The sequence below is a fragment of the Thunnus albacares genome, chromosome 2 (assembly GCF_914725855.1).
Source record: "Thunnus albacares chromosome 2, fThuAlb1.1, whole genome shotgun sequence".
NCBI classification, from domain to species: domain Eukaryota; kingdom Metazoa; phylum Chordata; class Actinopteri; order Scombriformes; family Scombridae; genus Thunnus; species Thunnus albacares.
This window is the reverse complement of record NC_058107.1, coordinates 8525732-8552595: the sequence shown is the minus strand read 5'-3', so window position 1 is coordinate 8552595 and position 26864 is coordinate 8525732. Positions and strand designations below refer to the sequence as shown.

Here is a 26864-nt window from a genome sequence, read left to right as displayed (position 1 = left end):
CCAGTCACCTCATGGACATCTCAGTGTAATTTTACCCCCCTTCAACCTGAGCAGAGGTCAGATTGGCCAGAATAACTGAAAACACCTGTGGTTGTGTGCAGGGCAGTTAATTTCAGGTTTAATTTTCATACACACTATTACTGACCTTATTTCAAACATGCAAGTGGAAATATCAAAATGCAATAGAAATATTGAAATGACACTTGTGATTGGTGTGTTTATGTTAGCCATTATGTCATTTAGGACAAATTGCCGGATAGTGTTTTTTTGTTTATACTAAAGTAGCGATTCAGTACTCCTTAACAAGCTCAAATTTGTTACCTGAGTTTATGTTCATAAGTTTGCATAACGGCATCTTTCAGAATGTTGTACTGTATAATAGGTTTATTATTACTGACACATTTACATATAAGCAGCATTTTAATGTTGTAGCTGTTAGAGGGGGACATTATTTTAACTTTTTTGTTGTAGTGTTGAATTGTGCCTACAGCCACACATCATATCTTCTAAGTTATTACTGTACGTTTTATGTGTGTTAAGTCTTTGTCTGAAAAGTAACAAAGAACTATTAATAGTTAAATACATGCAGTCAAGTAAAAAAAAATGCAATATTTCACTGATAGTAGAGTAGAAGTATAAAGTGGCATAAAATGTAAACAGTAAAGTACAGTATTGTGTAAATGTACTCTTCGCTGTTAATTAGTGGATGCCTGTAACATGTTTTAAACATACTCCAGGTTACAGGCTCTTCTCCTCTATAACAGAAGGTGGCGCCTGGTCGACTGTGATATATTTGTCCGACTTGAACTGGGCCTTGATAACTAAACAACGTTTAAGGAGACAGCATTAGAAATCCAACACCAGGGCTGTACGTAGGCTTTACAAACACAATAAGCAAGTGCATTGCTTAAATTCATTTCCACTGTAGTTGTTTGAGAGGGAGCCCTTGGGTGTCAGACTGGACAGGCGTGGCAGTGGGCTGGTCGAAGGCGCACTCGGCGATGAAAAGCATCAGGGTCTATTGACTTGGCATCAGCTGAGGCCCTGAAATACTCTGACAAAGGAACCCTGCTGTCGCAACCCAACACTGACAGATTTGTTGTAGTTAACCACATCTGCTTGTTCTGAGGACGGCTTTGGGCGGTGGGTGTGCCGCACCCACACAGAGGAGACGGTCCTAAGGATGCACTGAGGTGAGTACACTGCCTGCTAATATTTGTGTTTAGTTGTGTCGAACAAGGCAATCATGGTTATGTGACTGGGCGTAGTACAGGGTCCTCCCTGACGCGTGCATGAGTGGTGTGTGCGCATTTCAATGCTGATGTATCAGTCTGCTGTCCTCACTGGCTGATGTTTACCATGTAGTCGGTCAAACGGTGCACAGCCTTATCTTTCTACGAACAGATTGAATGGGCGACGTGCTTGTGAAAAATAATAATATTGCACCCTTCTTTCGCGCACAGCCCCCTCTCCATATTACCCCTGTTTTCATGTGTTCACTGTGTCCTGCAGATAAAGACCCGTGTTGAGTGCAAGGAGTCCCATATGTGCAGCGTCTGTCGTGTATTCAGAATGAGACTGCATGTCTGATGGCAGTCTCCTACCAGTGCTTCAGCCACGCAGTGTCTGATCTCGCTCATTAGCGTGCCAGTGGTGATTTTTTGTTGTTTTACAGCAGCTCAATCTATCTGTGTTCCGGACAGTGTCATCATTTATTATTCATGGGGGGGGCATCAAAAGCTATTTTGACGTTTTTTATCGGGCGTTTGCCCGGTTCTTAGAGGGAAGTCGTGCAGTGTTGTCGCTGCATTTTGCAGGTGGCTATGCTGGTGCTGATGCTGCAGCGCCTAGTGTTGCTAGGCAGCCATGCAGTGCGCGGGCCTTTAGCGGGTGGAGAAGCGGAGGATGCTATTAAAGCATAAAACTAATCCTACAGATATTGTGCATTCATGATGAAATATACGGCTGTGGATACACAGTGTTGCATGCTGCACTCACGTGACTATCTGATCAGTAGGCTCGCCCTCCCCTTCCTCCCCTATGTGTGCAGGTTTTTTATCTCCCTCAGCACAATGGCAGACGCCGAACCTGGAGGGATACATCTCAGCCACAGAAGTGTAGAAGTTCATGTCGAAGTCAGCGTTTGTGAATATTAGTTTCAACATATTATCCCTGTTACCCCTCAAATAACTGCTCATTTCTTTTACTGTGTCAAGTATTGAATTAGTAAAAAGTCTTGCATAAATTAAGCCTTTATTATCCCTACTAAATCAATCCAGTTATAGAAACTGTAATTATACATTGTGATAGGACTTGTCCAGATTAAAGGGAAATAGGATTTTGCAGTTTCATTTAATCAAAGGCAGCTCAATAACCAGTTTTGATATTTTAAGTTGACATTAGGAATAACAATCTATTAATATAGTCAATAAAAGTGAAACACCTTTAAAAGTCCTTTGGCTATTAGAACTCCATCACTTCCCTTTTTTTTAAAACTGCCTTTTCATTTGTTCTTTTCTAAAGTGAGCATATTTTGATATTGTTTCTTTATACTGTGCGCTGTCTAGTGCTATTTGCCAAGGTGGCAGCCACATTTCCCATTAGAGACTGTAGAGACATGTCAGTTTTTATAGCCTCTATAAAATGTATTATACCACTATACCAGTCACCCATTAATGCATTTTCATGGTGTGTATGATGCATTTCTGCAAGACACTCCATCTGATAGATTTTAAGTTAATGAGTCCATTTATTTGGGGGTTGAATACAACAAAGTTACCCTGTTGTAAGTTACATGGACGTGCTGTAAAATATATTTAGAGAAGGTTTAGCTAGGTTTTGTTTCATGATTTGTTAGGCATGAATATTAGACTAAAAGTTATGTATGAAAATAAAAATGCAGTTGGGTTTCAATTACAGTGTAGGCATCAATCTAGAACTAACTATGACTGGATAGCAAATTAGTGAGTGCTTTCTCATTCATGCTCATACAAACTCATGAGTTACATCAAAACATTTTAAGTTTTATGATATTATGAAGGAGTTGTTTACCAGAAATTTAACAGGCACATATGATGAGTTTCAATGAGTTTAGACAGTTGCGAATGAAAACAAGGTTTGTAAATGATGTTACAACAGATTTTTACCATGATATCACAATTATTCAACATTATATTAATTTGGAATATTAGTAGTAAAGAGTCTAATTTGTTAGAAACTAGTCACGTAACTGGTAGGGATCCACTGGCCAGCCATTTTGGCATAAACCTAATGAAAGCGGAGCCAAAGAAAATCAATTCAGAGCTCCTTAGGTAATTATACTCCTATCTGCTACTCTGCTGCTGGATGTCCGTGCACAGAGACAGAGACCTCTTAAAACCACCGCAAGTGGGTAGATTTACAGCAGTCAATACATGCTTGTACTGTATGTGTGAAGATAATGTGCACCATGATCTATTTCTTACAAAATTGGAGGTTTAGTTCACTTCTTAAGGTAGGTATTAGGCCAAACAGAGCAACAGAGCACAGCAGCATCAAGTTAGTTGATCTTTGTGTTCTGGTGAAGGATTCCACAGTAACACAGAGATGCTATGGACAAGAGCATTGGCTGAATGTCTAAAAAAAAAAGTTAATGCTATGGATAGACTTATATACTCTTTGGAAGTATTGACCTGTTTAAGTGGTTTGGTTTTTGATTAAATTTTGTAGTTTGGTTCCAAAGTTAGAACCCAGCTGTAAGAGAAGAAGGGGATGGCAGGAAGTCAGCTTCCCTTCTTCCCCAAGCTCATTTGAAACAGAAGTGAGGTGATGAAGCAGCACAGCCAGCCACCAAAGTGTGACTAAGGATAAGAAGGCAGCCGTAGTGGGCCAGCAGCCAGATCTCCATGTCTCCCCTCAGTCATTAGGACCCTCCCTGGAGACAGAGGCTTTCTGTCTGCTGCTTGTCAGCAGCTGGGCCCCCTCAACTCTCTCTAGAGTCGTACACACTGTGAACCATCCTCTATTGTGAGAGAGAAAAGAACAGACTGATTGCTGCTTCCACATGATGAAGTCTGACTTGGCTGCTGCTGATCATTTAAAATAAGTGATTTGTTAAAAAGCATCCAACTACATCCGTTTAAATGTTTATTGCAAAGGTGTTAATGAAAAATAAGTATGAATATCTGTGTTTGTGATTGCTTAAAACCAAAAACTGACCATCATATTAAAACAAAAACACAGATTACTTGGAGAGTACATAGTGAAAATGTAATAATAGCTTGAACAGAGCAGCTTTTCCTTAATTATCAAAAGATAGTTATGATCAGAGAGCAGTTTGGCTGGTAAACAACATAATCCATATGTCAGTGTATGTTTAGGGAGCTCAGTTAATGCTTTAGATAGCTGGTGCAGTGTTTCAGTGACTTTTGAGCCGAGGAAGCCTGATACTGTCAGATTAAAGTGCACATTTTATCCAGAAACTCCATTAAAGGTTTAGTCATCTGTCAGAGTTTTATGTGTGCACTGCAATGAGATTTAGTAATACACATGGATCTGATGTAACTTCCTCTGTGCTGCTGGAGTGGGCATCTTATAAACATAGTCCTGGATGTTTAAAACAAGAAAGAGCATGTCGTCTAGGTTACACAGCTTTGTTACAATGTTGCAAATAATCAAGTAAGTAAGTAATTGAGTCAGTTAGTAAGATGTAACACAGGAGAGAGGGTGTGGTGTGTTTGGGACCTTATCTGCTCCCTGCAGCACTGTGTGTGTGTGTGTGTGTGTGTGTGTGTGTGTGTGTGTGCATGCGTGCGTGCGTGTGCTCAACTCACGTGCGCGTGAGTTGAGTGTGTTTCAATTGGGGAGTGGCCAGCTCTTTTCTGAAGATCCTTACAGTAACTCTTTACTCTTTCTCCAATTACTGAGCTGTATCACTAGCTAACTTCCTGTTAGTGGTTCGGATGTTACTGTCTGCATGTGAGCTCTTATTGCTAATGCTGCATTTTCTATAGCTCTGCACTTCCATCGTCCAGTGCCCTGAGGAATACAGCATCCTTAATGTGAGGGTAGGTTTTACTATCTTAATGCTTGTATATGTATGTATGTTTTTTATACATGCCAGAACAAAACATAGTTTACTTGGGATTGAATTGTACATTAATCAGTTCAATCAATCATATTGTCTGAATTAGCAATTATTTAACGTTTGATTATCTTTAGATCTCTTTAACTACTAAAATTTAACTACCTCTGGACTGATGTGCACCACTGGCTCCTTAGGCAGGGCTCTTGTGGATACTTGAAAGTGTAATCAGGAAGATTATAAACTAGTCGGCACACTGCACGTCTTCCAGTTGCACATTTACTTACATTTCCTAGGATAAGCCTTGATGCTGATGTCTTTTTCCTCAGAACAGGATTACGGCTCCAGAAAGACCTGCTGTATGGCCATAATTCAAATAGCTTTTCTTAAAAGTGTCTTACATAATATATTTTATACTTTCTTTTATCCTATTATTTTCTCCTCTTTAACCTTTAAATCTTATCTGCCGGAATGGGACTGCAGCAGAGAGGACTGTCCCATCCCCTTGTACGTTCACCTTATTCGCACACTTGACATTCTCATACCAGGTATTAACAGGAAGTGACGAATCAAAATGTATTTTCAAAATACAAGCTGCGTCCTTAACCATGTGGGAGCAACACTCTGGCAAGAGAAAGCTCAACACATTTTTTGTTGTCAGCTTCTTCTTTGCTGTCTTTACATCATCATCATCATCATCTGATTTTTGATGTGTCTTCGGGCCATCCCCAGCCTTTTCTCAAGCTGAATGTTTGAAATGGACTTTATCTCAGTGGTATCTTGTCAAACAATGCCTGAAGTGTCATACTTACTGCCATATTTTAGCACCAAATGGCACTCATTATTAATTAACAAATTACTATGTTTTTGAATCCAAAAATCTGATGCTGAATGCTTATTTCAGATCACCTGTATCTGCCATTGTTACTCAAAGAATGCCATTTGGTAAAGCAAAGCTTCTGTTGTCACTCAGTGCTGTTAAGTGAATTAGGGAGTGGTGAATATTGATTAAAAAAATATTAATAAATCAATAATAAAGTTGTGAATATTGCAAGCCACGCCTTGCTCATGCCATGTCATTCAAAGTCAGGGTTGAAAAGTCAGGATGTGCTGATCTGCAGCCTGGAATTAAAACCATCTGATGTTTTGTCTTTATTAAAAAAGGTTTCAAACATATCAACATTTTAAGAGTCAGCATCATGTCTTTTTTTAATATGAACCATTGAGTTACCTCTACACCCTAGAATGTATAAATTAGATTGGCGCACTTATCAGAATATTTGCTCTTATTTGTTTTTGAAAAGTGCTATTCAAGAAACGTTTATGATGTTGTTTACCGATGTATCATTCCTTTTCTTCACAGTTCTCCTCACCCACCCCTGGTTGTAAGACACCCACTGCAAAACAGTAGAAAATGAGCAAGTCCCCCACCCCTAAGGGCACCCCGGTGCAGCGCAGCCCCAGTGATGGGGTCCCTGAGAGCCTCCAGTCTCCTCAGCATTCAACCCCTGGCTCTGGACCCCAGCATAAAAAACGCATCTCTAGCCTCCTTCAGAGTCCGGTGAGATGGTTGTTTGTCTGTGTGTGCATGATTTATTGTTCAAGTCTTTTTCCGTGTCCTCTTTTCTTCTCTGTCTCCTCTCCTCCAGATACGATTATCTCCTCTCTTTAGAATAAATCTGTTCCTAAATGCTGCTTGACAGCTTGGGCTGCCGTCAGTGCAGGACCCATTCTAAGCATTTGACTGTGTGTTTCTGCATATGGGAGGGCAACAGGGAAGCTACGTGACGCTGATGAAGGGCATGAAGTGGAGAGGGTGGCCATAACGAGACTTTTTGTCCCCCTACTTTCAGGTGTTATGGTTATAGAGTGGTAACATCTAAGCCAGGTATTACGATCACAACGATAATGTCTAAGCCTACTCTAACATGTTGGATGTTTAAATCCAATCCTAATCAGAACACAGAGGACTGTGAGTAGCCTATGGCTGCCAATTCAGAGTAGTTTAAATAATTTGACCACCAAATACAATATTGGGTACTATTTTTCCAGTGCAAGCAGCACACAGACATTTTGGTATTTTCCTGACCTTGAAATTTGCTTTGCCCGTCTGTGTGGTATTGTGGTGCCCAGCACTGCATACACGGGGAACTGCCGGAAAGAGACGTACAAATAGGCAGCGCAAAGCGAATTGTTAGTGTTTTTGTGGAAAATGGGTCTCACATGTCCCAGAACCACGTCTATGTCTGGAGCAAAGTCACTCCGCTGCCACTTGGTGATTTTATCAACAAGATCAAACTAAATACTTGCTGTAAATGTGCTTCAATAACGAATTAATGCTTGAAATATAAATAAGTTATTTCAATTAAACACTCTCCAACCAAAATCTGCACAGAAAGAAACATTTAATGTGGTCAGAGCATCTGTGTTGATCTGTAAATGAATGTAGGTGATTCTTACAGTATCTGTTGTCCACAGCTGTTTTAAACTGTATGAAAAGCTTCTCCTTCAGTTCATTAAATCCCTGCAGTATCTGAAGACAGCAGGACTGATATGTTGATAAATTTGCAGCCTCTGAGAAGTGCCGTGCCAGAGTGCAGTGTCATTACGCACAGCCACTGACTCTGTTTACATTCATTAAATCACCTGAAAATGACACCAGGCTTCTGCAGAATAACCACACACACCTTTACGCACATCAGACTGGTCGGTTATAACTTGATATTCTACCTTTTTATGAAGGGTACTCGGGTTAGCAGCTCATCATAGCCTCTTTTCCAACTTTCTTTTCAGCAAAAGTAGCATCTCATTTTTTATTCTTGAGACACATTGCAGTGCAAATATTGTTGTGTAACATTAATTACTAAACTATGTGACCATTTACGAGGTGAGGTAGGCTACATTAGTGTTATGGCTGGAATAGTGTCAGTCCGATCATGACGAGTACGTCATCCAACGCTGGATGTCCTTAAAACTCAAAACTCATTCTGGCACCGCTGAGTGAAAGGACTATTGGAAAGAGGCTGACTCATTAAATATGTTCACTCACTGTTGCCTCTGTAGTGTAGGAGTGTTTGCTAATCAGTATATGTGTTTAAAACCTCTTTGAATTTTTATGTTATTGTCACATGCTTGAAATTATTCTTATGGCTCAGTTTTTGTGTTCGTAGAAAAATAAGACAAACCAAAAATTACCAAAGACAGAAATATTTAAATCCTGCACTTAACTGAGTATTATTGTAGAGCTTAATTTATTTGTAATGTGTGTTTTGTATATACATGTGTATGTGCTAATGTGTTACCATTTGTATTTGTGTCTGGGTACAGTCATTCAGGGAGGAGTTGGATGTGCTGATCCAGGAACAGATGAAAAAGGGCGGCAGCTCATCCAACCTATGGGCACTGAGACAGCTGGCTGACTTCATGGCCTCACATGGCTCTCCAGCCGCCCTACCAGTCTCCCCTTCCAGTACGTGCACAAAACCTTTACATAAACCTCTAAATATACTGCATACACATTCAAATCGACAGTCTTTATGTTTCATTGCCATGATTGTAGCATTTTTAGCCTCATTGTTCCTTTGTTAGTTTGCGAGGGCAGTGGATATTTACCCTGCTTACTCCACTGCAGCACAGGTTTAGTTCTACCACTGTTAGCACAGGTACTTTATTGTTAGCTTGTATATCCTGCAGAGTTCAAATGTAACCTTGTTAGCATCACATACGACAACTTTGTTTGCTCTGCATGGGAAGAAGAGGTCACTAGATCTGTTACCAGCCAGTTTCAAAAAATAAATTTGCCAGAGTCTGAGAAACAAAACCAAAATGATTAAGTGGTCAGTTTGGCAACAGTGGTTTGCCTGGGAGACTTTATGTCATTGTTAGCCAAGAGGTTCTATGGTTAGCCTGGGTTTTCCAATAAATAAGGTGAGCTAACAGTTTTGGCTCATGCTAAAACTGCTAGCTAGTCATTGAATTTGCTCAGCTGTTAGTTGTTGTTACCACTGGATGATCCATTGATTAAGCAATCAACTGTTAATCTGGGTGTTTATTTCATTATTAGACTGTTTGTTGTATCCATCGAACATTTAAAATATTATAGAGAAGACACAAATGATCAACTTCCACTCTGCTTCCATCCCCACAGCCACTTTATTTGTCTGGAGACCGGATGACGTTTGATGCTTGCGTAACACAGGTGTAATTAATAACATTAATTAGTGGCTGCATTCCATTTACGTAGCTGGAGCTGATATTGTCCATACTTGCTCACCAGCATCGCTTACTGACACACCTAAGGACAGAAACACACTGAATGCTGCAGGCTGGGAGTAGCCACCAGCTCCCATTCATTTTCTAGGAGAAATGGCAAATCCCTCATGAGGAGCATGATGGGATCACCGACATCACTGGAGACAGGCAGGCAGTAAATTGCAGCCTCTTTTTTTATTTTCTTTACATTCTGTGTAAAAATCCAACCACTTTACTTGTGAACATATATGGCAACAACAGTGGAAGCAGCAGTAAAATGGAGTTGGATTGACAGCCTGATTAGTCTGCCAACAGACGGCCCAGTGTGAGAGGTGTTGATGGCTCACCACATGTAGAGTGTTTCTACCCTAATGGAACACAGTCATCATTATAGACTTAAGTTACAACTGTGCTTTTGCTGCTTAAAGGTCTATCTATCTATCTTCTATCTAAAAGGTCTATTGTGATAACATTGTAAATACATCAACTGCAGTATGTACAGTAGCTCCACACAAATGCACAATTTATAAATGAAGAAAAAAATTAGTAAGTCACTAATTGTGCATGACAAGCAGTTGATTGACAGTAATTAACTTGTCCACAGAGAGAAAACTATGAATGTAATGTATGCCTGAAATTTTTTAAGTTCATTTCATTAGGGTTAGAGTTAGAAGCACTGCACACCCACACAGGTGTTTTTAGTTATTCTGGCTGATTAGACATCTGCTCAGATTGAAGTTTGGCAGAATTACATAGGGGACTACATGAGGACACCAAAGTCCATGTGTTAATAACAATGGTAAACTTATAAGTTGTCCTGCCTAGTCAGGGAGAGGTACTGGTTTTCAAAGCATGGATCAAATATTATCAGGGTAAAATATCCATGTTTATCATAAAGCAGTAAATGTGACTATTCAATTAGACATGCACTGAAAACACTTACTCAAGCCTCATGCAAATAGAAAATGATTACCGTGACGTTAACAAAGATATCATTCATCAATCTCATTTTCCTTATTTTGAAATATGTAGTTTTAAAGTGATCAACCATTCTCATTTTCTCTGCCCTCTCTGTCTCTGTCTGGTTTTCTCTTTTTCTTCCACCACACAGATATGATGATGGTGACACCTATCAACGACCTGCATGGCTGGGAGCCTGGCAGCATGGTGAAGGGGGAGAGGTTGATGCGCTGCAAGCTGGCCAGCGTCCATCGCCTGTTTGACCTCTATGGCTGGGCTCAGATCAGTCGCACCTGTCTTACTGTTAGTTTTTTATTTAATTTAAGGGACAGCTTTTCACACAATGGTGTAATATTTTAGTTTACTTCCGTCGTCATTCTGTCTTTACTGATGTCCCTCTGCCTCGTTGACAGCTGCGTGTTAGCAAAGAACAGGAACACTTCCTGGTGCTACCAGACGGCCTGGCCTACAGCGAGGTGACTGGATCCAGCCTGGTGAGCAGGTCTAATCACGGTCACAATAGGGGACAGACACATGACGTTTGCCCCGATTGCATTCAACCCTTCAGTGTTATTGATATGATGCCATTTTTAATGTTGATCTGTAGGTTGGTCTACAGCTTTGTCCCAGAGTGAAATATCTCAACAACTATTGGATGGTACAGACATTCATGTCTCCCTCAGGATGAATTGTAATAACTTTGGAGATGATTTTAACTTTTCATATAGTGCCATCGTCAGGTCAAAACAAAAATGTATCCAATACTTTGGTTTATTACTAAGTACTGACTAAGTGTTTACAAAACAAAGGAGCCTCAGCTGTACTTAATGTTTAGTGCAAATAGCAAATGTTAGCAAGCTAACATGCTAAAATAAGATAGTGATAATGGTAAACATTATACCTGCTAAACATCAGCATGTTAGCACAAAACACCACTGTGTCTACATGTAAGTACAGCCTTACAGAGCCTCTCAGTCTTGTTATTGTATAATTGATCAATAATGTCTAATTGATTTACTGCATTATTATGTTTTCTTGCATTGTATGCATTCATGCATCAGTAGAATTCTGGTGATTTTGTTAAATTAAATTACTCTGAAATTCTATCTTTATATACTTACAAAACAGAGAGTGTTGACAGTTTCAGTCAAAGGTAATCGATTAGCCCTCAAAAGCACACATCAGTTGAACTCTAGGTTTGGAGAAATTCCGCTTCATCATCATAACACTTGTCAGTAGCAGGTTTTGATATAATACAGAATTACATCAAGACTAAGCAAAATAGCAGGACATTTATGACAAAAGTTACTTATGTTCTAATTTGCTTCATTCACTGTGGTGAAAGCGTGTCACAGATGATGAGTTTGCTTCCCAAACATTGTATCTCATGAGGATCCAGTCAAGGCTAGGTGGTAGTTCTAGACCTTTCTGTGAAACACATGCTGATGGTGTCCTGTGGTTTCCAGGTAAAGGTGAATATCCTGGGTGAAGTGGTGGAGAAGGGCAGTACCAACCTTGGTGTGGACACAGAGAAGTTCAGCCTGCACTCGGCCATCTACTCAGCCCGGCCAGATGTTCGCTGCCTGCTGCACCTCCATACACCGGCCACAGCTGCGGTGAGTCAGCCTGGGACAATGCCGGGGTGGAGGCTGGCTTTAGCTCAAAGCTCTGTCCCGTCTCTTTGTTTAGAGGATAAACCATTAGACTTCTATTGGTCACATCCAGATACGCAATGAGAGGCACTGCTGAATGGAGGATGCAGTAAATGCACATTCATACACTAAACACTGGACACATTTTAGATCACTGGATAATATTTCATAGCTGTAGCATTTCCAGTATCAGCTTTTTCTGTTAGTGTCTGATAACATTATAGATTGTCCAGCATGGATATGCTTGTAAAGCACATTGTGACTTCCTCATTGTGAATATGAGCCTGGCTCATGACCTTCCCTGCCACAACTGACAGCTAACTGTCTGCCAGGTATCAGCTATGAAGTGCGGCCTCTTGCCACTGTCCCATGAGGCCCTGCTGGTCGGTGATGTGGCCTATTATGACTACAATGGAGTCATGGAGGAGGAGGAGGACAGAGTGGAGCTGCAGAAGAGTCTGGGGCCCACCTGTAAGGTGAGCAGACCACAAGAGACAAGACAGTTAATGTGAAACTTGCGTATCATTGCTTGATTCAGCAGTTACTGCTCCTGTGCCTCCCACATGATTTGTTTGAGCTGGAAGAATGAATAGAGAAAAGACATAAGGTGATGTGGCCTTATGCTGGATTAATTACTGAAGCTGGTGCTGCTGCTTGGAGGCTAAACTCAGGAGTTGGTCTTAGTTTGCCTTCTAATTCAACAGGGACGTTCTCCCATAACCTGCAGCTGTAGCAAAAAATAAAATAAGGTGGGTTTTTAATCTAGTGTTAATGTTGATTTCATGATGTGCAGGTACTGGTGCTGAGAAATCATGGCATTGTGGCTCTGGGGGAGTCTGTGGAGGAGGCCTTCTACACCATCTACCACATCCAGGCTGCCTGCCAGATCCAGGTAGTACAAACAAACACACACACACACACACACACACACACACACACACACACACACATTCTGACTAACAGCTGACTCAGTAGAGCAGTGGTTCTCAAACTTTTTCACATAACCATAAACCATGACCCATAAACTGACACAAATTAGACCACGGATGTCTATTTGATAACATTTTTTCTTTTAAATGTTTTATTACAGAAAGTGTATGAAACCCATGACCAATATAGTCATACAGTCTGTCATTGTGTTGCTTCTGGATGAAATTATAGTGAAAATAAATTATTCCCTTTTTTTACTGGGGACCCCCACAAGGACCCCTGGGGGTCTCGGGGTCCCACTTTGAGAACCACTGTACTAGAGACTAAGTGCTGCTGTTGCATACGTGTAGATGTGTGTGAGTGGGAGAGTGAACTTGTGCATGTAATGTAGATGCACCAATTTTACACCTGAGCAGTTGCCCTTCTCTTAATAGCCTTTCACTGTAATTCAGCGAGAGCTCTGCACTGCAGTGTAAAACACTATAGTAGTGTTGTGTGCCAAAAGAGACACTGCAGTAATCCTACAGGACCAGCAGTGGCCTGTAGGGAAGCAGATATGACTGTAAGGTCATCAGTTCTTCGGAACTAGGGAGGGCAGCGTGTTATATTTTTTTCACCCACAGTAAAGCAAGGCATTGTGCTTGTATGAATGAAACGTGTATGCAGGTGAAATAAAACTTTGCCGGAAAACAGAAGTTGTAGCCCGTTTTAAATCTGTGTTTTGTGCCAGGTGTCAGCATTGTGTTGTGCTGGAGGTGAACAGAACCTGATTCTGCTAGATCGGACCACCCATAAACCCAACCCAGCCGGCACCGTTGGCTGGGCTGGCTCCACCTTTGGGCCCCTGCACAAGAGCCGCATCGGGGAGCATGAGTTTGAAGCCCTCATGAGAACTCTGGATAACTTGGTAGGCAACAGTTATATTAAAGTAAAACGTGTACAATGATGAAAAAATGTTGATCAAGATGTTTATTAAGATTTCCTCAAGATTTGGTGGATTTATAAGGATGGAATGTCTTACTGGTGCTGCTTTACCATTTATGTAATATTAACGGAATAGTTTGACATTTTGGGAAATATGCTTTTTTGCTTCCTTGCCAAGAGTGGGATGAGAATCAATACCACTCTCATGCCTGCATGCTAAGTATGAAGCTACAGCCAGCAGCTGGTTGGCGCAGCTTAAAGACTGGAAACAGGGGAAACATCTAGCCTGGCTCTGTCCAAAGCTCATTAGTTAACACGTTATATATTGTGTATTTAATCTGTACAAAAAATGACCTGTAATAATAATAATTTGTGGTTTTATGGTGGGTTATGTGTTGGACTATTTCTTGGCCAGGAGTAGTGACTTCCAGGAGTCTCTGCTGAGTGTCTGACAGCCTCACCGTTAAGATGTGACTTTATGCTAAGCTAAGCTAGCCATCTCCTGACTATAGCTTCATATTTAAAAGACAGATATGAGAGTGGCATTGATTTCTCATCCAACTCTCAGTAAGAAGTCAAATAAGAGTATTTCCCAAAATGTTTTCCAAAAAGTCCTTTAAAAACAGATCCACGTCAAAAAGAGACACAATATCCATATTTTGCTGTGTACACCAGTTTGAATTTAACATCAGCAGATGGTAATTGATCTCTGTGACAAATACTACTGCTTCACAGTAAAAGCATAAAAGCTTCCATGTGGTTTTCCAATGAAAAGCTTTCAGGGTGAAGCAGCAGTGACTTGAAATGTTTGCATCAGCAGGAAATCAACAGCAAATACATTTCTGATACTGCTGTTCTGTGGAATAAAACTACAAACCACAGAAACACTTGCATTACCCAAGAGCTACTAATGTACTGAAAGATGGAACATTGCTTTCTCTCTCGCAGCCTGGACAATCACAGACATCAGTTAAGTGTGCAGTAAGGTGAGTTAATGTTATCTATTGCACGTATACCATCTAAAACTGCTCCCCCTGTTGTTTTCCAGGGTTACCGTACTGGCTACGCGTACCGTTTCCCTGTGCTGCTGGAGCGATCGCGGACGCGGAGGGAGGTGGAGGTGCCTGCGACTGTCACAGCCTTCCACCAGTTTGACGACGACGGAGTCCACCCAGCTCTGAGGCAGCACCCTTTTGCCCAGCGCCAGCAGCAGGAGAGGACTCGATGGCTCAACACCCCAAACACCTACCAAAAAGTCAGCCAGGATGAGGCCAGCCCTGGACACGCACAGCGCACCACTGTGAGGCTCTGGGGATGGAGATGTGATAAGGCTGGGGAGTCTACTTAATTGGCTGATCAGACTTATTTGAAACAATTGTCCAAACTGCATCACCTGCACTAATTGCACTTGACAACATTCACAAAGGCAAGCAGATTGTCAAAGAGCTAAATTGTGGCCATTGTAACCTAAAAGTTGTGTAATGTCTCCAGCTCAAAGAGGGAGGGGTGGGTAGACTGAGTCAGTAGGGATGTGAAGGGATAATATTTTTTTTAAAGAAGCTTGAGGGTGGAGGGATCAGGACCAAGAGTGAGATAATAATGAGCTGCTTTTCCTGAGGAGGAAAAGAAGAAAAGGCTTGAATCTTTCTGAGGTTTAGAACTTAATTTTAAAATGATGACTGATGTTAGGAGGAGACAGACACAGTAACAAAGATATTCATCCACCATCTCCCAAATCATTTGAAACGAGATTTGTTATATTTGGTATGCATTCAACAAAGGGTATTTCTGACTACAAAGTCAGCAGTTTTGTCTCTGTAATTCATGTGCAACGTGTATATTATCTCCATATTCAGAGCTGCAGTGATGAGTCGTTTAGAGACAAAAACAATATGAGACTGGTTGTCTTACATCAGTGGGAGGAGCTTTGCTCTCCCTTTCTGTTTCTCTCCACCTCAGTCCCTCCCACCCTCCTCTCTCTCCTCTTCTCTGCATTGCAGGGGAAAGCCCACTTCTTAGTGGTGACTACTGCAGTGCAGAGTCTGCCCTCTGGTGGCAAAACTTACTCCATATACCCTTCATATACACCAAATATACACAAAATAATATACAAAATATACTTTTTGGGGATGTAGTTGCTGTTTTCTTCTCAGCCCAAGATTGACTAAATCTGTTTCTAAATTGTTTCGAACTGTTTACATGTTGGTTTTCTCTTACTTAGTGGTTGAAGACAGAGGAGGTGACTCAAGCTGGCAGCACATCCATCAAGATAGAGAACCCAAACCAGTTTGTGCCTCTTTTCACCAACCCTCAAGAGGTTATTGAGACACGAAACAAGGTGCCTTTTCTTGCCTCTGGCCTTTTCTCACTGCCACAATTTTTAGCTTTGTCTTCTACATACTTTTTGTGTGTATCAAAAATGTTATACACACTTTTTCTCTCCTCAGATCCGACAGCAGAATCGTCAGGACATGAAGACAGCAGGACCGCAGTCTCAAGTCCTCGCCAGTGTCATAACAGTTGACAGTCCTCCGGTAACCTGCAGTCTCTCTGCTTGCCAGCATCTGTCTGTTTTCCTCTCCATAGTTGAAAGCTGTGATTTTGTGTTTCTTCTTGTCCATTAGTCTCCAGTCAGTGCACCTGAAGTCCCACCAGAGCCAGAGACTCCCAACCCCTTTAACCAGCTGACAGACCAGGAGCTGGAGGAGTACCGCAAGGAAGTACAGAGGAAACAGGATGGAGGCACTGATGGTATGATTAATTCAGCTCCACTCAGCTGACTCAAGTACATACAGTTACAGTTCTATAATAGTCCTAATATACAGTAGACACCTTTCTATTCCTAAGCTTTGAACGAGATTTATCCTTTCGAGCAGTATTAGAATAAGTTACTAAGTGTGATTTACTTATGCTCTATATAGCCAAAAGTATATCAATACTCATTTGTGATTGTTGAACATGTCATTCCAAAACTATGGAACAGCTAAAACTTCTGATTTTGGAACCTGGCAGCAGGGTTTTGCTTCCCTTCAGCTACATCAAGAGCCTCAATGAGGTCACTGATGTTGGGAGATGAGGCCTGGCTCATCTCCTGTGGATGAAGTTGAGGTCAGAGCTCTGTGCAGGCCAGTCAAGTTCTTCACCACCAAACTGGGGAAACCATTGTTAGGTCATTGTCACCATTGTCATGTTGTAACAGGAAAGGGTCTTCCCCAAACTGTTGAATAGGGGTGTCCATATACCTTTGGCTATATAGGTTTTTGGTTACCCCTCACTTTCACTATTAATGCATTGCACAATTTCTTCTAACCTCCTTAATGGGGCTGTGTGTACCATCTATAATTACCAATATACCACTTATTAAATTATAGTTTCTACCTGCTTTTCAGTTGTTGCACCATCTGAGAAGCTGTGAAGTCATGTAACACCATTCATCTTTGTTGCACATAATGTAAAATGCACCTGGTAGAGAAGCCAGTCTTCTCATCAGTGGTCTTGTTTGTTTATGGTAATGGATCATGTTTAAAAATGTGTACAACAATCATCATTGGAATTAAAATGAAACACACACCACCCCTTAAAGCAAGCTCGATTTCACTTGTGACTGTGATGTAAACTTTATCCACTTCTCTTTGCCTCTCACTCACTGCTCAGCTGAGCACTCACTGTCCCCCACTGTGTGACTATGTGTTTGTGTTTGTGTAAGTAGAGGAGGAGGTGGCAAATGACAAGGAGTCTTCCCCTGCTACCTCCCCTACAAAGGGCTCTCCGCCCAGCCAACCCCCTCCCACAGGTGAGGCTTGGCAGTGCACTGACCGTCTGCTCCGCTTGCCTTGCACACTGGCTATCTGACCGGCAGCCTGCTCCAAGTTTTACATAGTCCCATGTGTGACTCAGTGCTGCTTCTGCCCTCTCATGCTTCAAATGCTCACTGACAGCCATGTTACTCCTGATCATGTGTAGTAGATACCGTCACTGTGCAGTTAAAACTAGGACCAGCACAGGTGTAACTGATCAAATTAATGATGGCTGAATTCCATTTAGCTGCTTCAGTTTCAGGGTCCTGGTATTATGCATGCTGGCTCACTGTCATTACTTTAATAGAACAAAGCCATCATTAATGGTATTAGTAACACCTGTGCTTTTCCTACTATGACAAGTAATATATGCCTTAGATTAGAAGTATGCTTCATTATCATTTTTCATTTTATATAACTAAAAATAGAAAACTATACATAAGGATGTATTATTGTAAAATAAACTGACTGGAGTTTTAAATTCATTTAAAAAATCAGATTATAGATAGATAAATGAGAGAAAAACATATTTTCTCACTTACCTCTAGTAGTATCTGGACTAGGGTTTTGAGATATACAGTCCACCTGAGATTTCCACTTCTGCTCAAAACAGTTGAAGTGAAAGGAAGTTTGATGTTCAGAGCATTGAAACATTACATTTGCAATATGGAACAACAACATTTCTGTCCTGTCCCAGTTTCCCTGTATACAGTCTTGAGTGGAACAATTTTCTACCGCAGAAATAATCTGTGAAAACTGCAGACTGTGTTCCATGTATTTTGTGGATTGGACACTTTCACCTCGGTGGTCCCAGTGACTTTTTTTACATGTTAGATAAACTATTGAATAACATGGGGTGTCAGGTTTTGTTGGCGTGTTTAATTGATTTTTTTCTAGGAAGGCATTTTGGCTTGTCAAAGCAGGAAAACACAGGTTCAACATGTAACATTAAAAATGACTCTGGTGCATTTAGCTGTTCCTGTAAGGCAACATGCGCAACACCAGGCCTCATGTAAATGGATGCAGCCATGATTAATTACATTAGCCACACCTGTGTTTCAAGTCAAAATGTCTTTTAAAAGTCTGTTGTCACTGTCGTTATTGTTTGATTTACATTTGCTACATTTCAGCCCTCTGAAGGGAAATCCATCTGTCTCTGTACCCACTGTATCTCCTGTACATGTCTCCCTCTGTCTGTCCTTTTCTGTGTTACTCCACATTGATTCATAGGGAACACTTCTGGTGCTTTGGTCTTGTCTCACTAGTAAGTACAGAGAAACAGTATGACAAACCACTTCTCATTAAGCAAGCATGTTCATCTGCAGTGACATGTCTAGCATGTAGCTTTGCAGCTCCGCCACACTCAAGACTTTCTGTTCATTTACTAAACTTCTGCCTTTTTTGTTTTTATGCTGTGACAACCGGAGCAGAGGAGGCAAAAACTGACTCTCCAGCCATACAGAACGGAGGTGAAGAGGAAAAACAGACCACAGAAGAACTGGAGAAAGGGATGAAGGCTCTTTCAACCAATGACACCTCCACTCCTGCTGCTCCACCGGCTAAACCACAGGGCGGCACCCCTGAAGGTTCGCCCTCCAAGTCCCCATCCAAGAAGAAAAAGAAGTTCAAGCCACCGTCGTTCCTGAAAAAGAGCAAGAAGCAGAAAGAGAAAGCAGAGACCTGAGGAGTTCATACACACCAGACCTCGGTGAAATATTACTGTGAAATATTTCTTAGTGTACAATGGAGTAGCAGATGGGTGGAATTAACTACATAAGGTCTATTAAAACACAGTCAGTTAAGATGTCATTCACAGACTCTGTGTACTAAATTGACTTTCAAATACTTTACTGTAAAACTGTTACTCATTGATTTGATCTATGTGGTGATTCATCTTAAGCTGGTTAAAAAACACTGATAATTACTTTCACATACTATTTGACCCAGGTCAGATACAACCCAACCCATTTTGACACACTACTTCTAATCACCCTGTCACACACACACACACACACGCACAGTCCTTGCATTTTTAATGTCTGATTTTCACCTTCCGTGCTATCAAACCATTACTTAGCTTCACTGTATAGCCGTTCTAAGATGCTCCTTTTTCAAACTAGGATTACTAGTGTAATCCTATGTACATGCCACTCAGAATTTGTTTCATACCTTTTTTTTAAATCCACAACTTTTCAAGACACGATGGAAATTTAAATCCCCATGAATTATGCACCCCTAATCCATGTATAGGCACTTAGACATTATGTATATTGACATTCTAGCACGTTACATTTGTTCATCATCATAGGCATCCTCTAGTCATGATTTAGTTATAATTATCAGATAGATGTTGCAGGTATACTATGTGAGCACAGGTGCAGTACATGTAGAAATATACTGATAGCTGCTGATTGTGCTCTTTTGAATGCTGGTTTTGTGTAAAACTATCATTATTACAGCAGGGACAAAAGAGGAAAAAGAAAGTGATACTGGCTCACAACAAAACACAGGCCGCTACAAATGCCATTATTACCCAAAAAAAAGGATGTGAAGCATAAAGAATCTGTTGCTTGTCAATGCAGTTTGAAACCCAGTAATAGAAGATACTGAAGGTACTAAACATTCCACTTTTCTCATTTCCTGTTCAATGTATGTGTGCAAAATACCTCTTAACAGTTGTATTTATTTTCCGTTTTAACCAGTAGCTGTTAACAAAATGCTGATGTGTGATGTTTGCTCATGGTTTTAATTTATTTTATATTAGAATGTATAAGTGAGTGTTGCAAGGTTACCATGTATCAGTCATTAAAGATCAAGTTTGATTTAAAACCAACTGAACATCTAGTTTATGCACGTGTTGTCTATCTTTTCCTGCTAGATTATTATCTTTCTTCGTCCTCCTACAGCTTCCATGTTCCATTTTAATCACATGTTAATGTGGACTTGTAGGGTGAAAAGGCTCCATAATGCCTTGAAGTCTTACTTACTAGAAATAACTAATAATTCAACAGCTAATATATGTATAAATACTACAATACATTACTCTATGTATTTACAAATATGTTTTTGGAAGTTGTAACTCCATTCAATCAATTCTAACACTTTCGATTAGTGGGAAGCAGTAGTGCTGCTAAAACAAGAGGACTGTCCTCCAGCTCGATAAAGGGCGCTGTTCTGCAGAAAGCGTACCGGATGTTCACACGTCAGCCATCAACAACAGAAAGCCTGCCTTGGTGGAGCGACCAGTAACCGAACACAAAGCAGCTGCAACAGCACGTTATTTATGAAGATTTCTCACCGTATTTTGCTATAATTAGTACGAGTTTGATCTACTAATTAAACGTATCATTTGACTGGTTATAAAGATGGGCAGGAGCAGGAGCCGAACTCCACCGAGACGAGGTAAGAAGCTAGAGGTGGCTAACTTTGCTAACGTTATGTAGGCTATGTGGGCAGGTTAGCTGGCAATTTTAGCTGAGAAAACGTTTTCTGTTCTTCACTAAGCGGATAAAACAAACATTTAAAAAAAAACGTCCCTCCAAACTATTCTAACATATATTGTTTTAGCTAACTAGCTGACGGTGCACCTTAAGATGCGACACGCTCAATATCACCTTATAATTAACCGCCAGTTACGCTCGATACAACGTCGGCTTAACAAGGTGTAACACAGCAACAGTGTGAAATAGAAACGCTTTTATTGCCATTAACTAGCATGTTGTTTTGATTACCGTGTCTTGAGACATCCTGCACCATGTCTTGAACACGCGTGCTAACAGGAATAGAAGAACTAACGTTATTCTGAACTTTTTCAATTCATGCTCTTTGGTTGTTTTTATTACTACGGATGAAATCCACCCTCCGACCACAACGTCGGTTGCAATGGCAGGATGGCGCTGTCCGTATTTCCGCTCGTTGACTCCACGGACAGAAGAAGAAGCAGAAGCAACGCTGTTCATGGGGATTTTTTTTATATAGCCTATTTCTCGAGAACCGCTCATCCAAACAATTTCACACTCGACACTGCACTTCCTTGGTTCCTCAGCAATACATCTGCCAAGGATGAAGTCAATCAGATGAATGGTTGTCAAGATATGCAAAGGACAAACATACATCCAGACAGAGATTCCCTCCTTTAGTAGAGCGATATTATTATGCATGTGTTGGTTAGTTGACTTACGTCATTATACCAATGTCTTTTGAGTTGTCACACTTCTTAATTGTTTTTAGTTGCCCAAATTAATGCAAACTGCATTAAGAGTGTGGTTAACATTAAATTTACTTTTCAGCGTTTCTCCACATAAAATAAGCTAATTTGCTGTTGGTGTTAATTAACTCTAAAACATTTGCTTATTGTCTTGCCTTATTAAACTGTTGCCAATAGAGGTAGACCAGAATATCTCCATGCTATCAGCATCTGTCAGTATCAATGTTAAAAAGACAAGCAGGTATTATCTTAACTGCCAACACTATGTGGTTGGTTGGTTATTGAGGGGCGGGGTGCAGTTTTAGTAAAAATGAAATGAGAAATTGAGAACTTCTCATTGTGCTGGAAGTCTACAGGAGCCTAATGTTAAGTTAGTCTTTTACACCTTGCATATTTACCTACCATACCAGCAATTACTCAGCACAGATGGGAGGAAGCAACAGGATGTAAATGGTCTCACTGAAGCCCTTGAGGGGGTTACATGCCATTTTGGTGAGTGTTCATTAATAAACGGTGCAATGCTCCTTTTCGTGCTTTGTTGCTGTTAGTTTACGTTGGACTAAAAGCCCAACTCTTAACTCACAGCTTCGTTGAAAGTAACTTTTTAACTTAGTTATTAAATAGTTCATTACCTTCACTTGAACAGTATTATTTCAACAGTGTTGAATCCTTTCGCAGTGGCAATTTTACAAATTGGAGATGTATGTATCCAAAATACTTCCACACTGACAGTTTAAGGCGTTTCCGTTTTCTTTTCTTTTTTTGGTGGATACAACGCTTCAATCTTGAGTCCCGCAGCCATTGTCAGAACATGTCTCCTTTAGCTAATGTCACCCCCCTCAAACACAAATGAGCAGAGTCACTCTCTTGTTGCAACACAGCATTTTAAACTGGTGCACTAGGATCCACCTGCGGTCTGCTGGTTGCACCTATGGACATTTTTTTAATACCATTGTCTAGTTTTGTTTATTTTTCCTCACAGTACAGTTCCTGTCTGGCTGACGGCGCCTCTCTCTAAGCTGCCGCTGTTACAGCTACCATGGTCACTTCCTCCTCAATACTCTGCTCTGTCTGACTCCACAGCACTATATACGGCCTCATAAGTTGTAACAGTTGTGCCACATCTTTGCTCCGACATTACGCCATTATATTATAAAGCCAGTTGTTTGTTTGTGTTAGATTCATCTCTTCAGGATGAATCACGTAGAAACTTAGCAGCATAACTTAGCTGCGGCTGTAATGTCGCTCCTGTCCGGTGGTCACTTCAATATCAGCTTCAATCTTTTTTTCTTTTTTTTGTAATTAAAGTTTTTTTATTAACTTTTTCAATATATACAAAACACAATGAAACACAAAATCACTTATTACAGTATATCAATGAAAAATAAGTTACAAAAGAAAACTAAAAATAAATCTCAGCAAACAGAATCAGCTACAAGTACAATAAGAAAATATATTTTCTTACTGCACTTATAGCTAATTCTCTGGAGAGAAATGAAAAATAAAAATGAGGGAGCGCCATGTATCAATAAATGGGGGAGCATATTTTCCTTAAAAAACAACAAAGATAATTGTAGGAATATTTACTTCCTGTTAGGGTTCTTCCTTTATATACATCAGAAAATTAGACCAAGCCTCATAAAACTTTCCTTGGTAATTATTAGTCCTTGCGATTAGAGATTCAAAACAGGCAATGTCTCAGCTTGGCAATTTTAGACAAGTGAATGTTTAAACTGTATCCACCAGGGTTGCAACTAACAATTGTTTTCGTTATCTATTACCTGCCAATTATTTTCTTGATTCATAGATTAAGAGTTTCCTCTATGAAATGTTGGAAAACTGAAAAATATTAATCACATTTTGAGTCCAACAGTCCAAACCCCAAAGATATTCAGTTACAGTGATCCAAACAAGAGTACATCAGCAAATGTTCACTTTTGAGAATTTGTAACCAGACAAAACAAAATACTGATTAATTGATTATCAAAATAGTTCCTGATTTATTTTCTGTTGATTGATTAATCACTGCAACTCTAGTTCCCACCCTTTTCCAGACTTGGTTACTTATTTTGTTATCACATTGCACACACTTTCATCAAGTTGACTCCATTCCTTTAGATCTTTGTAAAAGTTCTGCACTGCAGGTTTAACACTAAAACAAGATTTACATAGTTTCATTGACATTTTTACAGGTTGTATATACACTAGGTATAGCATATTTCTCAAAATATGTTGCTGAGAAGTGCAACAAGGTACAAATAAATTATATGAAATAGTTTATAGGAGAATACTGTTTTTGTGGATGCCACATTCCTCAGTTTGGGCTTCCGCTTAATTTCATGATCCCATTTCCTGCTTTCCTCCAGAGAGAAGACGTTCCCGCTCGACTTCTCGGGACCGTGAGCGAAGGCGAAGGGAGAGGGATCGCTCTCGTTCCAGAGATCGGGACAGAGAGAGGCGGAGAAGCCGCTCACGATCTCCTCACAGGAGGCGTTCAAGGTGAGGAAATCAAACAGTGTTTTGATGAATTGATTTATGACTGCAGTGGTCAGTCTTACAGTGATTACCCCATAGGACCCCAGGTCTTTTTACTTGGAGTACCAGCTAGATACAAGGTGTATTGTGTAAGGGCCAGTTAGATTGTGTCCAGAAGATAAATCCGCAAATACAGGTCATTAAAAATCAGAAGCACACCAGTAAGTGTTCTCCACCTCCAATATGATGCAGTTTTAGCTTTACAGTTCAATTTAAATGGATTTAATAAAGGATCGGTAGTGCTTTGATTGTGTCTTAGATGCTTTCGATTGTTATTTTGGTCTTGGTGCCGTTTTAGTTTCCCCTGCAGAAATGGGGGGGGGGGACTGTTTAGAAACTTGTTTTAGAAACATTTAGAAATGTTTAGACTGTACATTTATCTGCAGTCTAAACAGGACCAACCATAAAATATATGTATCAAGACAACATGTTGCAGAGGTGTCTGCCCTCAGTAGTTGTGATAACCCGTCCTGCAGCCATCTTTGTGTTCCCTCTGCAGGTCTCCTCCTAGACGTCATCGCTCCTCTTCCCTCTCTCCTGGGAGACAAAAAGACCGACGTGAAGATGATCGCAAAGACGCTAAGGATAAGCCAGCGAAGCCCATTCAGATCTCAGGTATAAGACGAATAATATGCAGAAATTCTTTATTCACATAAGTTAAGTGGGAAATTCAGTTCATCTGTACGAATGCAACATTTCCAAATGCAACGCTTATATTTTAGCCTGATTCAATGCATCATTTTTTAACAGCGGAAGACATGCAAGGCAAAACAGAAGAGGAAATTGAGATGATGAAACTGATGGGATTTACTACCTTTGACACAACCAAGGTGAGAGTACAGTGGGTGTCTTATGTTGTGCATCCACAAGGAGGTGCAATTTATTTCAAATAAAGTTCATTGCATTCTACAGCCAAACAGAGAATACAGCAGGAATATTGTATATTTACATTCATTTTAGTGGGCCTGCTTCATTTATTGCCATTGTGATATGAATTTCTACAACAAATTTGTGAATGTCAAAATCAGAGCAGGCAGGAGTCATAAAGCAGGTCGCTCCTGCATAATGCAGTGGCTGCTGTTCCCTTGCTTATTGCTCACTAGTCTCACTCTCATCTAATAGACACTGTTATGAAGGTCAACTGTTTCTTGTAACATAACAGATTGCTTAATTGACAAAAAAGCTCTGAAATTTGTACAAATCTACATTTTATGACAACTATTACTGGACAACGTCACACTTAACTTTTTTCATATATTTGCAACTGTTTCACAGTAAAAGCCTTTCAGCTACATCATCCCAGTCAGATTCTTAGCAGCTGGAAGCGTTTCACAGCTGCAGGCATGTGAGTGTACAGGCAGTGTTGAGTTGCCCAGTGAGAGCTAACTCATTTGTTGTTATAAAAGTTGGACAAAAGGTTTTGACAATCCTTTGCCAGTGGATTATAATATCACAACACTATGAAATGCAGATAGGATATTCAGAATTTTGTCATAATCTTTGTGTGTTAAATAAAATTTTAAAACTTCCATCATGGTTTTGTTTACCAACAAGTACATCACACATTGTATAGTATTTTCTGGATCCAGTTCGGTTGTATGTTTACTGTAGTTTATAATTGTGAAATGTTTGAAAAAGCAGGCAGCTTCTAAATTATCCTCATAAATAAGTTGTGGGAGTATGAGGAGCAATGGATGTCAAACAGAGACTTCTACATTTCATTAATTAGTAATGTGTCACTCTCACATGAATATGTCGCTAACGCATGAAATATGTGGGAGACAGTAACATTGTTTTCAAACAGGGGAAGAAAACCGATGGATCTGTGAATGCACATGCCGTCAATGTGACTATGAAGAGAAAGTACAGGTATGTCAAGCCCTCATCTTAAAACAAAAAAAAAAAGGTTTGTAACTGCATAGAGCTGTTTATGAGGCGTGCAGCATCACTACAGTGCTTCACATAGCCACTGACAGTTTTTTGGAAGTGTTGCATACGGCCATGTTTATTACAACATCTATGATGTGTTTGAAGTTGTCATTTGAACCCCAGTTGTCAGTCAGGTTGCTGAGTTAAAATGTTAACTTTTCAGTCCCTTCATATTGAGCACTCTCAGCATCAACCACTGTTATTGTAGCCAATCACCTCTGCAGGTGTTTCGATGCAGAGATCCCTGCTTTCCCATTGGTGCTCGATGATGTAATCTGCAAGTGTTGCGAGGGTAACAGTGATGTAATGTTTTCCTTTTATATATTTATTTTTTTAGGCAGTACATGAACAGAAAAGGTGGATTCAATAGACCACTGGACTTCATTGCTTGAAAGTACCAACAACTCATCGTGATACCCAAGAAACATACATTTGTTCTCCCTTCACAATAGTGGAAGATGTACTATTTGCTGTTATTTCTAACTTGTTTTGTGTGATGCAACAATTCTGTACATACCCTTTTATAAGTAAAGGCATGAGTGTAAATAATAGTGCTTGCAATAAGCCACAGCTGAGTATTGAAAGGAGACCCCATGTGCACAAAATATGTGGAGCTT

At 40.3% G+C, this 26864-nt stretch overlaps 1 protein-coding gene and 1 long non-coding RNA gene across 9 annotated transcripts; both read left to right on the top strand.

Moving 5' to 3' along the window:
- The first annotated feature begins 758 nt into the window (after nt 1-758).
- On the top strand, nt 759-25152 carry add2 (adducin 2 (beta)). Of its 8 annotated transcripts, none has more exons than XM_044364766.1 (18): nt 759-1193; nt 4992-5039; nt 6426-6623; nt 8390-8531; nt 10425-10576; nt 10687-10767; nt 11740-11889; nt 12258-12401; nt 12719-12817; nt 13586-13762; nt 14828-15079; nt 16001-16117; nt 16227-16313; nt 16404-16530; nt 17489-17572; nt 19007-20978; nt 24150-24282; nt 24795-24854. In XM_044364766.1, the coding sequence occupies exons 3-16, from the start codon at nt 6477-6479 to the stop codon at nt 19258-19260; spliced, it is 2013 nt and encodes a 670-aa protein (XP_044220701.1). In that variant the 5' UTR covers nt 759-1193; nt 4992-5039; nt 6426-6476; the 3' UTR covers nt 19261-20978; nt 24150-24282; nt 24795-24854. The 8 variants fall into 8 exon arrangements, with proteins under 8 accessions (XP_044220701.1, XP_044220699.1, XP_044220698.1 ...); XM_044364764.1 differs by having other exon boundaries at nt 4992-5045; XM_044364768.1 differs by lacking the exon at nt 759-1193 and adding an exon at nt 25069-25152 and having other exon boundaries at nt 3164-5045; nt 24795-24933.
- Nucleotides 25153-25154: 2 nt separating this feature from the next.
- LOC122991272 lies at nt 25155-26698 on the top strand. Its single transcript, XR_006405681.1, has 3 exons — nt 25155-25663; nt 26123-26187; nt 26585-26698. It is a non-coding gene; the product is annotated as an uncharacterized LOC122991272 (long non-coding RNA).
- Nucleotides 26699-26864: the final 166 nt, after the last annotated feature.